The sequence below is a fragment of the Octopus sinensis genome, linkage group LG6 (genome assembly GCF_006345805.1).
Source record: "Octopus sinensis linkage group LG6, ASM634580v1, whole genome shotgun sequence".
Taxonomy (NCBI): Eukaryota; Metazoa; Mollusca; class Cephalopoda; order Octopoda; family Octopodidae; genus Octopus; species Octopus sinensis.
In genome coordinates this window covers 95,921,866-95,935,135 of record NC_043002.1, presented here as the reverse complement: position 1 = coordinate 95,935,135, position 13,270 = coordinate 95,921,866, and the positions used below count along the sequence as shown (strand labels likewise).

Genomic DNA, 13,270 nt, shown 5'->3' with positions numbered 1-13,270 from the left:
CCTCTTTCTTCCTGTTTCTGTTGTACCTGTATTTCAAAGGGCCAGCCTTGTCACACTCTGTGTCACGCTGAATATCCCCGAGAACTACGTTAAGGGTACACGTGTCTGTGGAGTGCTCAGCCACTTGCATGTTAATTCCACGAGCAAGCTGTTCCGTTGATCGTATCAGCTGGGACCCTCATCGTTGTAACCGACGGAGTGCTCCTAATTTGTTCCCATGCACTATCACACTTCATGCACAAGTGTTGCCAACAGAGATATTACTTCCCTGAACATTTTCCAATCTAGCTACTATACTTTCACTATCTCCACTGCGTATTAAGTAATTTAACCTTTTTGTTACTGTATTAATTTTGAGATGCTCTGTGTTTCTTTCAATTACTTTAAATATAACAAAGAATTTAGTAAAATAACTTAGTTATCATTAAGCTAAGTGTTAGAAACATAAAATGTGACTAAGGTTTGGTGGAAGATTTTAATTCAAAACTTATGAAAATAAGGCATTTGTACTCAGAGCCAGAGCCGGTTTCAGCCAGGCTGGTAACAAAAGGGTTAAGTAATAGGAACTATCAATCACTGCTAACAAACCTACACATTTGAAAAAGGCGATTTGCTATGCTTGAGAAGACACATCAAACTAAGTGAAATTGTAGTTGTGGCCAGGGCTGGTGACATGTGAATGGCACTCATGCTGGTGACACATTAAGAGGCACATGTGCCAGTGACATATAAAAGGCTTCTGTGCTGGTAACGTGTAAAAGGCACTCATGCTGGTGACACGTAAGAAACATCCAGTACACTTAATGGAATAGTCGGTGTAAGGAAGGGCACCCAGCCATAGAAGCCATACCAAAACAAATTAGAGTCTGGTGCTGCTCTCTGGTTTACCAGTTCCAGTCATGGAAAATGGACCCTGAATGATGATGATGATCATCATCATCATCGTTTAATGTCTCCTTTCCATGCTAGCATGGGTTGGACAGTTCGACTGGGGTCTGGGAAGCCAGGAGGCTGCACCAGGCCCAGTCTGATCTGGCAGTGTTTCTACAGCTGGATGCCCTTCCTAACTCCAACCACTCCGTGAGTGTAGTGGGTGCTTTTTACGTGCCAGGCGAGGCTGGCAACGACTACGATCGGCTGGTGCTTTTTACATGCCACCGGCACAGAGGCCAGTCGAGGCGGCGCTGGCAACGGCCACGTTCGAATGGTTCTTTTATGTGCCACTGGCACTGGTATCACAACTACAATTTCCATTGATTTTTGAGCGATTTCAATTTCGATTCCGATTTCACTTGCCTCAACAGGTCTTCACAAGCAGAGTTTTGTGTCCCAAGAACTACTATTGCAACATGCAAAGTCCTTTATTGTCAGCTTGTCTGTGATTTCAGTGCATCTGCTGTGCATCCATAGTTTACATTGTTTACATAGTGCAGGGGCTTTACACACTTCTTTTCTGGATAATGGGTGGGGTCTCTTATCAGGTGGTTGCAGAACTGTATATTCTGTCATATAAGTTGACTTTTAGACCTCTTGATTCTAGGTTTTTATGTAATAAATGTGTATATATATGTATACATGTAGCTATGCTATACTGAACTACAGAATACAAATTTCTGTTATCTATACATATGAACAGATGTAAACACTATGTCACTAACTCAGCTCCTTCTGTTTCTGTCCATGAAGATATTGTATATATATATATATATATATATATATATATATATATATATATATAGACAAGGCGTTTACATCTATCTATACAGTGTTGGCTAAAATTGTACAGGTATGTTTTGGAATACCACATAACATTGAAACAAAACACTGTTAATTTATGTATATCAGCAATTTATTAATCAAACTAGCTGCCTAGAATGTGTTACACACACGCATGCATGTACATGCACATACACTTGATAATCATATGAACAACTCAAGAAGAACAGAGTAAGGTAATAGTTTAATGCTTGTGAGCTGGAAGATAATATCTTAACTTTTTGACCTTTTAACATGTGTATAAGCTCATTTAAATTTTCACCTCTTGGCATCTATTTTCTTCTTGGATTGTACCCTCTTCCTGGACCCTTTTAACTGATTTATTGGACGTTTCTTTTCATCCCCAAATTCAATTCAATCTTTTCAAACTCCCCCATTTTCAAGTGTTTCACTGTTGCATGTCTGAAAAAAAAAAAAAAAAAAAAAAAAAATAAAAAGGTTTTTTCATCCCTAAAAGCTTTTGTTCATACACTTTCACACACAGAAATAACACCTTCCCCCTTGCTCTTCACTATCCTATGTGCTTCTTTGACACCTTTATTGTCCCCTTATTCTCATACCGTCCCATGCACCCTTTCACACTATCCACCTTTATAATTACACACACCAATGCTCCCCATCTCTATTAACCAATGCCACCATACTTCTACATTTGCAGACATCTATACAGTTATATACAGCATACCAACACACACACACACACACGCACGCATGCACACCTTTCCTTTATTCTTACTTCTAGACTCAGATGCACTTTGACACATGCCCCTTCCTCCCTTCTTACCTTTGAACCTCTCATAGGAGAGCATTACCCTCTTGTTTCCAACCACCCACCTTTCTCCTGCACCTCCCCTACTGTTCTTTTTTCTATTGTTATTGTTATCTTTTTTATCATCATTAATATTTTCTAAGTTTGTGATTATCTTTCTTTTATATGCTTACTTTTTTTTACTCTTCCTCATTCTGCCTATGAAATTCTCTTTTTTGATGAAGGACCTAATGTCCAAAATGTTAAGATACTATCTTCCGACTCACAAACGTTAAACAACTAATCCCTTATTTATTTATCAAGTTTTGATCTTCTTGTGTTATTCATCTTTGCTTATTGTGTGTGTATAAAACACATTCTACTAAGTAGCTAGTTTGATTAATGAATTAATTGGTACATTGACAGTATTTTGCTTGAACATTATAATTGTATTATGAAATCTCTCTCTTCCTCTCTCAGCTCCCCTCTCCCCCTCCCTCTTCCCCTCTCTCTATGTACATATGTACATATATAGTTACAAAAATTTACAGACACAATATTTGAAAAACATCTATAGTTAAAAATTACTAATTATGTATAACAAAAGTCTGTAGTAAAGCAGGTCAACACAGACCTGATGGAAGAGAAAGGTGTCAAAATGAAATCCCAACACAGGATTGGAACTATTTTGGCTTTCCCACCTTTTCTATTCTTGAAGATGTTATATATATACAGTCATATTGTTTACTTATGTTGGTTAAAGATCTATAAGATTTGTTCTCTTGTACAGTATAACATTGACTCAAAAGACTCTTAACACACCAGTAGTTTTATATATATTGCTATATATATATATACACACATCTTTCTTTCAGGGTTACTACATGAATAAGGATGTTTTTGGAGTGGCTGGAGATTTCATTACATCACCTGAAATCAGTCAGATATTTGGAGAGGTAATCATTTTTGATTTTCATTATTGTTTGTTCTCTCTGATGATCTCTCATTGTAATAGTAGAGAGCTTGTGTGCCCTGATGACTCTGTGAGTGATGCCATTAAGAGTCTAGTGTTCCTTGTAGGGCCATTTATAGTGTAAAGTTGAGGAAGAAAACTGAAACTGAACATGACCAACCTCCTTTGAGTTCCCATTGGCAGAGCAAGTTTAATGTTGACACCAACAATGGTTGATCTCAATAATATTTGAGCCTACCTAGAGAAAATTACACCTTGATCGTGGATTTTGCTAGAAAGAAAATGTCACTCTTTGGGAGCACAAATAAATGTGAGCAGCTATTATCGAAAATGAAATCTACTAAATCCAAAGCAAGATCAAGAATAACTGATAATCATTTTGAAAATAACTTGAGAGTAGCCACCTCGAGCATTTCTACAAACATCGAGATGTTGGTGAAGAAACATCAACCCCAAATATCCCATTAGAATAATGTTTCATGGCTATTTTCTCCCTATGAGAATGAATAAATTATTTCACTGAGTCAACTACATTTGTTATATATTAATAAATTGTTTTGTTCTTACCCTTATTTTAATATCCTTTTTATATTATACAGCAAATACTTGTATAAGCACATCATCATCATCATCGTTTAACGTCCGCTTTCCATGCTAGCATGAGTTGGACGATTTTGACTGAGGACTGGTGAACCAGATGGCTGCATCAGGCTCCAATCTGATCTAGCAGAGTTTCTACAGCTGGATGCTCTTCCTAACGCCAACCACTCCGAGAGTGTAGTGGGTGCTTTTTACCTGCCACCAGCACGGGGGCCAGTCAGGCGGCACTGGCAATGACTTGCTCAAATCTTTTTACACATGCCACTGGCACAGGTGCCAGTAAGGCGACGTTTGTAACGATCATGCTCAAATGGTGCCCTTTTACGTGCATACATATTTTGTAAGTCTATAATTAGGGCTTTGGTCCACGACTTTGGTGAGAAAACTTAATCCAGCCTGCACATAGAAAAAGGTTGCCCATGCCTGTAATAGCCCTTTACTTTCTGAGACTTAATTCTCACCAAGGTCTTCTTTGCTTTTCATCCTTCCAAGATCAATGAAATAATGTACCTCTCAATTACTGAGTAGTTAGATTTAATTTCCTTATAAAGTAACCTAGGAATTATACAAAACTAATTATGTATTACTTGTAATTAATTTAATGGCACATATATTGGCCATAATCAAATATATTCTATTTATATTTTTTTTACAGTGATAATTGATATTTGGTTTATATTATTTGATATTGAATTTTTATATTGTCTAGTTGTTAGGTGTCTGGTGCGTAAATGAGTGGATGCAATGTGGTAAACCTTCCAAGATGCAGGTTGTGGAACTTGGACCGGGTCGAGGTACATTAGCTTATGACTTGCTGAGGGTAGGTATTTACTTTTTGATATTTTATGTATGCAAGATACAGAAATCTATTTATCTTGACAGAATAAAACACATTTATTATCTCGTTCTCTCTCTCATTGCCTTCCTCCATATGTGTGTATGTGTGTGTTACAATATACATCTGTGGCACTACTTAAATATATTGCCTATGTCCATCAGCTTGAGTGTTTTCTAAACAGTCATTATGTACATGCTTTAAGCATTCATTTGTTTTTTTCGCTGCTACTAGTCCCCCCCTCCCACTACTCTGTGTGTGTGTGTGTGTGTGTGTGTGAATATGCATTCGTGCTTGTATGTGTGTGTGTATATATATGTATGTGTGTGTGCGTGTGTTTGTGTGTGTGTGTGTTTATACTGGCCTAAATAAGTCTTTAAATTACCCCCAGCAGTAAAAAATATATTCAAAGAAAAATTATCATTTTCAGATATGTTGGGGGAAGAAACTTTAATAGCTTTTTTTTTTTATGCCCTAATCAATAAATAAGAATTACTATTTCTGAGTGGCCATATGTGTTTTTTTCTAGCCTAACATTTTATCTATTCATGTGTTTATTTATTTGGAATATAATATCTATTAAGCTTATTTTCAGCTGTTTAAACTGAAAGCTGATATTGTATGGTAGCTCTTGTGGCTGTGATTAACAAATGCATGTATCATATGGTGACTGTGATCAACTAGTAGTAGTAATAGTATGGGGGTATGCACTGTAGCAGTGCATCAGTGCATCCACCATTTGTTGGTGATTCCCTACTCCTGGTAGATGATAGCTTTGCACCACTCAGGCAACAACCCTCCAACCCATGGGTCTGTTTAGGTAGTCGTTGCTGGCGAGGGTTTTACAAAGTCAGAGTGCAATTCCTACTTTGACCTCTTTAACCCTTTAGCATTCAAACTGGCCATGTCTGGCCAAAATATTTAATCTGTTTGATGTTGAAACAAGCCAGATCTAGCCTCTCGCCTCAGTCCTACAATGTCACTGTAAAAATAAACAACCATATCGTTGAAACCTCAAAACTTCGAGATAATATGTGATTAATTCAAAACAATATAAATAAACAGACAGGTGTAAATTTGACAGGTGTAGTTTGAATACTAAAGGGTTAAGTTACCTTTTATGACATACTGAGGAAACGTTGGGTCTATTCTTTGACATGCTGGTCCCCACACAGCACTAGAGCAATGTGAAATGAAGTGTTTTGCTCAAGAACACAACATGCCACCTGATCTAGGAATTGAACCCATGATCTGGTAATTACGAGTGCAACACTAGCCACTAGGTCATTTGCCTTTGCAAGAATATATTATAAATCATCCTTCAACAAGTATAGATCATAAATTGTTCTGTAGTGGTGGTGTGGTTGCTAGATGTGCGTTTCTGCTTTGTCAGTAGCATGTATTCATGCCAGCAGCTTGCATAGACAAAACCTGTCACTATTGATGTAATAAAATAGAATGTTGCACTGAAAACTTTATGCTTGGAGTGGGTAGAGAGGAGTAAAGTATGGGAGGAAAGGGCTGGAGCAAAACAGGTTTCTTGCTGAAGAGGAGCTACGTGAATTCTCACATTTTAGAAGAGAAGGTTGGAGCAGTGGAACTGGAAAGTGATATAAGTGGTGATGAGGTATCAGAGTAGTCCTTCAAGGTACTAGGTGTGTAGGGAATGAGTGATTCGGGAGTGTCAGGAGTGGATGGGGTAGCAGACGTCTGTTAGTGCTGGGCAGCAAAATAGAAATTATGACACTGTAAGCAGAGTGGACAAAAGAGAAATGTCATGCTGTTGGAGAGCTTGCTAGAGTAAATGGGGAAGAGAGAGGAGGGAAGGCACAATGTATGGAGAGGGTGGGATGTATGATGATAGGGGGAGGGAGATACAGGGGTTGGACAAAATAATGGAAACACCTTAAAATTTCAAACAAATTTATTCTAATATGGGGTAGAACTGCCTTTGGTAGTAATTACAGCTTGAATCCTACAAATTATGGACTTGTACAAAGTTTGAATTGTTTCCAAAGGAATTTTTGTCCATTCTTCAGCTAAAACAGTCTCCAGTTCTTGTAGTGATGGTGGTAGAGGATATTGACTCCTTACTTGTTTTTCTAAATCGCATCATAAATGCTCATTAATATTGAGATCTAGGAACTGTGGTGGCCAGATAAGATGTTCAACTTCACTAGAATGTTCCTTGTGCCACTCAGTAACAACTTTAACTGTGTGAATTGGTGCATTATCATCCTGAAAGATTGCGTTTCCCTCCGGAAACAGTTCTGCAACCAAAGGATGAATTTGATCAGATAACATACTTAAATAGTCTTCACTATTAATTCTGCCATGAAGGGAAACCATTGGGTCAGTGGATTTCCAAGATGTAGCCCCCTCCCGATCATCACAGATCCCCCTCCATGTTTAACAGTTGGAAGAAGGCAGTCTGGGTCAAATGCTTCTTTTGGCTGTCTCCACACGTATACTCGGCTGGTTGTCAGAAATAAGCTAAAAGATGAGTCGTCCGAGAAAATAACATTCTTCCACTGCTTTAGGAACCAATTCTGTAGGTTTTTACTCCACTCTAAATGCTTTGCAACATTTGTTTTTGAAAGTAGTGGTTTTCTGATTGCAGCCCTCCTATGAAATCCAGCTTTGTGTAACTCCCAGCAAACAGTTTTTATGGAAACTGGGTTCACGAGGTGGTTATTAAGCTCTGCAGTAATTTTGGGAGCTGTACTTTTGTGGTCCTTTCTAACAATACGTGTAAGAGTCTGACGGTCCCTATCTGAAAGTTTTGGTTTTCTTCTGGAGTTTTGTTTCAATGAGGAGGTTTTTCCCTCTTCCTCAAGAAAGTTATTACTTTCGAGACAGTACTTCTTGATACACCAAACATTTCAGCTGTTTTCATTATGCTAGCACCTGCCATACAAGCACCAACAATTTGACCTCTTTGAAAATCTGGTAGATCTGTCATTTTAATGAATTTTAATTACCTTTTCCTGATGATATCTTAAGTGAAAGAGCAATTTTAGCAAAACATATTAAGCAACATTAATAATAAATCAAAAATCATAAAAATAAACAAGCCTTTGACAGTTTTATAGACATTTCAAACTTACGATGCTATGATGCTAGGTGTTTCCATTATTTTGTCCAACCTCTGTAGTGTGGTGGCACTGTGGGGATAGATGGGTGATCATTGAAAGTATGGATGGAGATCAGCATTAATGAATGAATGATGGATATATATATATATATATATATATATATATATATATATATATATATCACGTGATCACGTGACTGACCAGATCATCAGATGTTGTTACACATCGCTGGTCACAATGCGTTCACATTGTTTTAGCCTTCGAATGATGCCACCCCGCTGGCTAAGCGAGCAGGCCAACAGAAGAAAGTGTGGGAGAAAGAGTGGTGAAAGAGTACAGCAGGGATCACCACCCCCTGCCGGAGCATCGTGGAGCTTTTAGGTGTTTTCGCTCAATAAACACTCACAACGCCCGGTCTGGGAGTCGAAACTGCGATCCTGCGACCGCGAGTCCGCTGCCCTAATCACTGGGCCATTGTGCCTCCACATATATATATATATATACACCTATTATCATCATCATTATCATCATTTAACATCCATTTTCCATACTGGCATGGGTTAGATGGTTTGACTGAAAACTGTTAAGCTGGGGAGCTGCACCAGGTTCCAATCTGATTTGGCATGGTTTCTACAGCTTGATGCGCTTCCTAATGCCAACCACTCCAAGAGTGTAGTGGGTGCTTTTTATGTGCCATTTATATAACGTCAGCATTGCCCACAACTATGATTTCACTTGGCTTGACAGGTTTTCTCAAGCACAGCATATTACCAAAGGTCTCAGTCACTTGTGATTGCCTCCCTGAGACCCAACATTTGAAGATTATGCTTCTCCACCTTGTCTCATGTCTTCCTGAGTCTACCTCTTCCACAGGTTTCCTCCACTGTTAGAGTTTGGTACTTCTTCACTTCACACAGCTGTTCTCATATATGTGTGTGTGTGTATATATATATGTACAGACTCACTCAGCTCTACAGGACCTCAGTTTCTCTGAAGTGGGTAGGTCTTCTTGAGAACTGTATATCACCACTCATCTTGGTCCTTTGTGATTTCCTCCATGAGGTTCAAAGTCCTGAGATTAGTCTTTACCACATCATTCCATGTCTTCCTGGATCTCCCTCTTCTGCAAGTTCAACCCATTTTTAGTGAGCAGCATTTCTTTATACAATTGTCCTTGTCTGTACACAGCATTTTTGTTTGTTCCTTCTCGAGCCATGCCTGGCTCATAAGGGCCGGTTTCCTGGTTTCTTGGCATATGGGTTCCCCACCTGGATGGGACGCAGGTCCGTCGCAAGTGAGCTGCAAGATGCAGGAGGAAAGAGTGAGAGAAAGTTGTGGCGAAAGAGTCAGCAGAAGTTTTGCCATTACCTTCTGCCGGAGCCGCGTGGAGCTTAGGTGTTTTGCTCATAAACACACACATTGCCCGGTCTGAGATTCGAATCCGCGATATCTCGACCGCGAGTCTGCTGCTCTAACCACTAGGCCATGTGCCTCCAACACAGCATTTATCCATATCTGTATAGTCTTCTTTCCTGTACACTATGTCTGATTCCTATTTTCACTCAGTTTTTCACTCAGCACCTTTGTGTTATGTCTTTCTTGTGCACTTACATTGCATGTCAAATGGAGTATACATCTTCATTTTGTATTTCTTTCCCATCTTCTCAAATCCTTTGCATTCAAGGCCCATGTCTCACTGCCATGCACAGGTGTCATATGATTTGCCTTTCACTCTAAGGGAAAATATTTTTGTTGTTAGTAGTAGTTGTAGCTCCTTAAACTTTTTCCAACCTCTTCTTACTCTATCGACTATACTTTCAGAGCTACCACCTCCTTTGCTAATTACATTTTTTAAGTAACAAAGGCTATCAACTACTTTTTGTGAATTTAAGAGAAACTATTTCCAGTGTACTCCTATGTACAGCTCCAGTTCATCTATTGCATATGATGCTTACATTCTTGGATAGTCTACTTATGATTCCACTACATCTCTTGTGTGTCTATAGCTTACATCAGGTGCAGAGTATGGAGTTTGTACCTACTATTTTTTGCACAATGAACAAGGCCATTTCCTTGAAGGTGTCAGGATCCTGTCTTTCCTACTAACTAAAACCTTTCTTTTTGCTTGGTTTACCTTAAGACCTCTCAATTCTAGGGTTAGTTTCCATGCCTGGAGTTTCTTCTCTAATTCCCCTATACATTCAGCTATGAGTGCTAGATTATTGACATTTCCCATCATGGAATTACAATTTCTAATGTCTTGTAATGTCCTGTCCACAGCTTCAAAAGCTTTTTTGTGGGCCATGGTACATTCGTTCCAGACAATTAAGTGACATCTTTGTATTAGTTCTCCCATTCCAGAATTTTTAGATATATTACAAACTGCATCTTCTCTGTTAGATAAATCTAAAGGTGACTTGAATATTGAATGGGCAGTTCAACCTCCAGATAGTAATGTTGCTGCAATCCCAGAAGTAGCAGTAGCTAAAGTTATTTTATTTTCTTGACAAACTTTAGCTGGAGGGAGTTTAATTACAAATGTTTCCCCAGAATCTCCTGGAGCATCTAGGAAATAAAGTCCTCCTGTGTTATTGTTAATACTTTCTATGACAGTGGAATCTGCATGATGTTGATCAGGTAGAAGCTTGGGAAGATAATCATTTCTGTACATGGTCATTCCTCCATATCATAGGAAATTTTGGATCTTTTCGGCAGTTTTTTCTAGCGGTGTCATATGAAATTGTCACCCATAATTATGACCCTAGAATTGATCTATTGCATTTCAATCTCTTTTAGGGTTAGGGTTAGGAGTGGGGGAAGGGTATCTTTTTTTTCTTCACAAATGTAAATAAACCCAATCTGTTTCTTAAACGAGGGACATATTCATATGGCACAGAATATTTTTTACCTCAATACACGTCATTGATTGATTGAAATTGCAGAAATTGAAGAAAAAAAACCAAATATCTTACAAACTATAGAATTTTCTCAATAAAGCCAAGAGAAAAAGATGTTTTATAAACACATTCTACCAGTATACGAAGTTTAAAATGTTTTAGTTACCTAGAAATTATGTTAAAAACTACTGTTCAAACCAAAAAGATTCGAAATTTCCCCCATTATTTCAGTGCACAGACAGTTAAGATCCCCTCTATTAGTTAGTGGGAGACCTAAATTTTCTATAGGTTCACCTTGCATTGAAATAATTTGATCTTCTATTTCAATCAAAGCCACACTGCGGGTAAGCAAGGGCAGGCTACCCATAGAAAATTCAGCTCCAAAAAAGCCTCATGATAGCAAAGGAGAATGATTTTGAATATTGTGGTTCTTGTATTCACCTGATGAAAATGGTTTTTTCTAATGATGTAATGTCTCTATAAATCAATAAAAATTAATTGGAAACAGGTGTGTTGAATTCATACATTATTCATCTGTTGTTATTTATTTATCCTCTGCGTAAAAAATGATGGCTAATTGTAGTATTCTATGTATAAAAAATGGTACAAAAAGGTGAAAAAATTCATCAAACAGGGCTTCAGTTCTGTGTGTGTGTGTGTCTGCATATGTATTAATTTATATGTATGAGTAGCACAGTCTGTAGAAAACACAATTTTCTATACTTTGTCACAGTCCACTTCGTTCCTTTTTAAGTGTGTCTGTTTATATATATGTATGTGTAAATGCGCATGTGTCTGTAATTCTATTTTTTATGTATCTTTCTAAATAAACTTACACAAACACATATACACTCACTCAAATATATAAATATATTTTACACAAACACACACATACACACACACAAACATTCACATTCCCCCCTTTCACAAGCACACACATATACTAACACACAGTTGAAGCACTGTTTGATTTTTGTTCCACTGTTAACTTTTCACCATCCCACTTCCATTGGTGGATCACCCCTTCCTTTTTCATTCATGTGTTGTGACGGAGAAATACAAAAGAGTATTATTATAGTAAAAGATACATGACACTCTCTTTGTCACTTCCTCTCTCTCATTACTATTACTTTCTCTCATGCCCTCTCAGTCAGGGCTATTACTCTCACTTCTTCTCCTTCACTGAATTACTATTTTATCTCCTCTCCCTTCACCCCTACTGTGTGATTTTGGACAAATATATATATTTATATATATATTTGTCCCTTTTGTGTTACATTTTTTCTTGCTTGTTTACCCCTCTACGAGTTTATTTTATTTTAATTCTCTCATAGGAAGGCCTAGCTTGACCTTACATGTTCTGTCTCTGCCTTTGAAACACGTGTCTGCTAGCGACAGCTGATGAAGGGGATTTTTTCTTGTGCAGCATGTCCTGTACTTCGTTTTTCTGCTGCACTTAATTGTTTTTCCCATTTTCGTTTTCGTTTCGTCTTGTTCCACGTCTCTGTCCTTCTGTTGTAACAAAATGTCTTTTCCGTTTTCGTTCTGTTGATTTTTTCGTCTTCCTGTGATGTCCTGTACGTATATATATTCATATATGCATGTATATATACATGTAGATGTCGGTACATACATATATGTTTGTATGTATGCATATATTTTATTTATTACATTATATATTTATATATATATATATCTCATTATTATATTAGGAGATTATTCAACTTTCTTGGAACCGGTGGCATGTGTAAATCTGAAGTATATTATGGACTGTATATTTAGAACAGGGTTTATTTCTTGATTAGCCTCAGGGCTGTTGATATACTCAGTTGGGTACAGTTAATAGCATACATAAACTGAATATATTTCTACTTGTACCTTGGTACCCTCATACATATTCCTCTTTTTTTTATTGTGTACACATTTTACCTTTTGACCCGACCAGGAGCCTTATATTCTCTCTGATTCACTTGAATCCTGATCTATTTTATATATATATATATATATATATCATCATCATCATCATCATCGTTTAGCGTCCGTTTTCCATGCTAGCATGGGTTGGACGGTTCAACTGGGGCCTGTGAAGCCAGAAGGCTTCATCAGGCCCAGTCAGATCTGGCAGAGTTTCTACAGCTGGATGCCCTTCCTAACGCCAACCACTCCGTGAGTGTAGTGGGTGCTTTTTACATGCCACCGGCACGAGGCCAGTCGGGGCGGCGCTATATATATATATATATATATATATATATATATATATATATGATGTATGTCTGTTTATATATATATATATATATATATACACGCACACACACACACACACACACACATATTATTCTTATGCAG

The 13,270-nt window shown here is 37.8% G+C and overlaps 1 protein-coding gene across 2 annotated transcripts in view; it reads left to right on the top strand.

The window, feature by feature from the left end:
* Positions 1 to 13,270, top strand: part of LOC115212763 (protein arginine methyltransferase NDUFAF7, mitochondrial) — a 49,322-nt gene that overhangs the window by 14,289 nt on the left and 21,763 nt on the right. For both annotated transcript variants that reach the window (XM_029781433.2, XM_036504172.1), the window contains exons 3-4: positions 3,400 to 3,480; positions 4,807 to 4,917. In XM_029781433.2, coding sequence (XP_029637293.2) covers positions 3,400 to 3,480; positions 4,807 to 4,917 — 192 coding nt within the window. The remainder of the gene's footprint in view (positions 1 to 3,399; positions 3,481 to 4,806; positions 4,918 to 13,270) is intronic.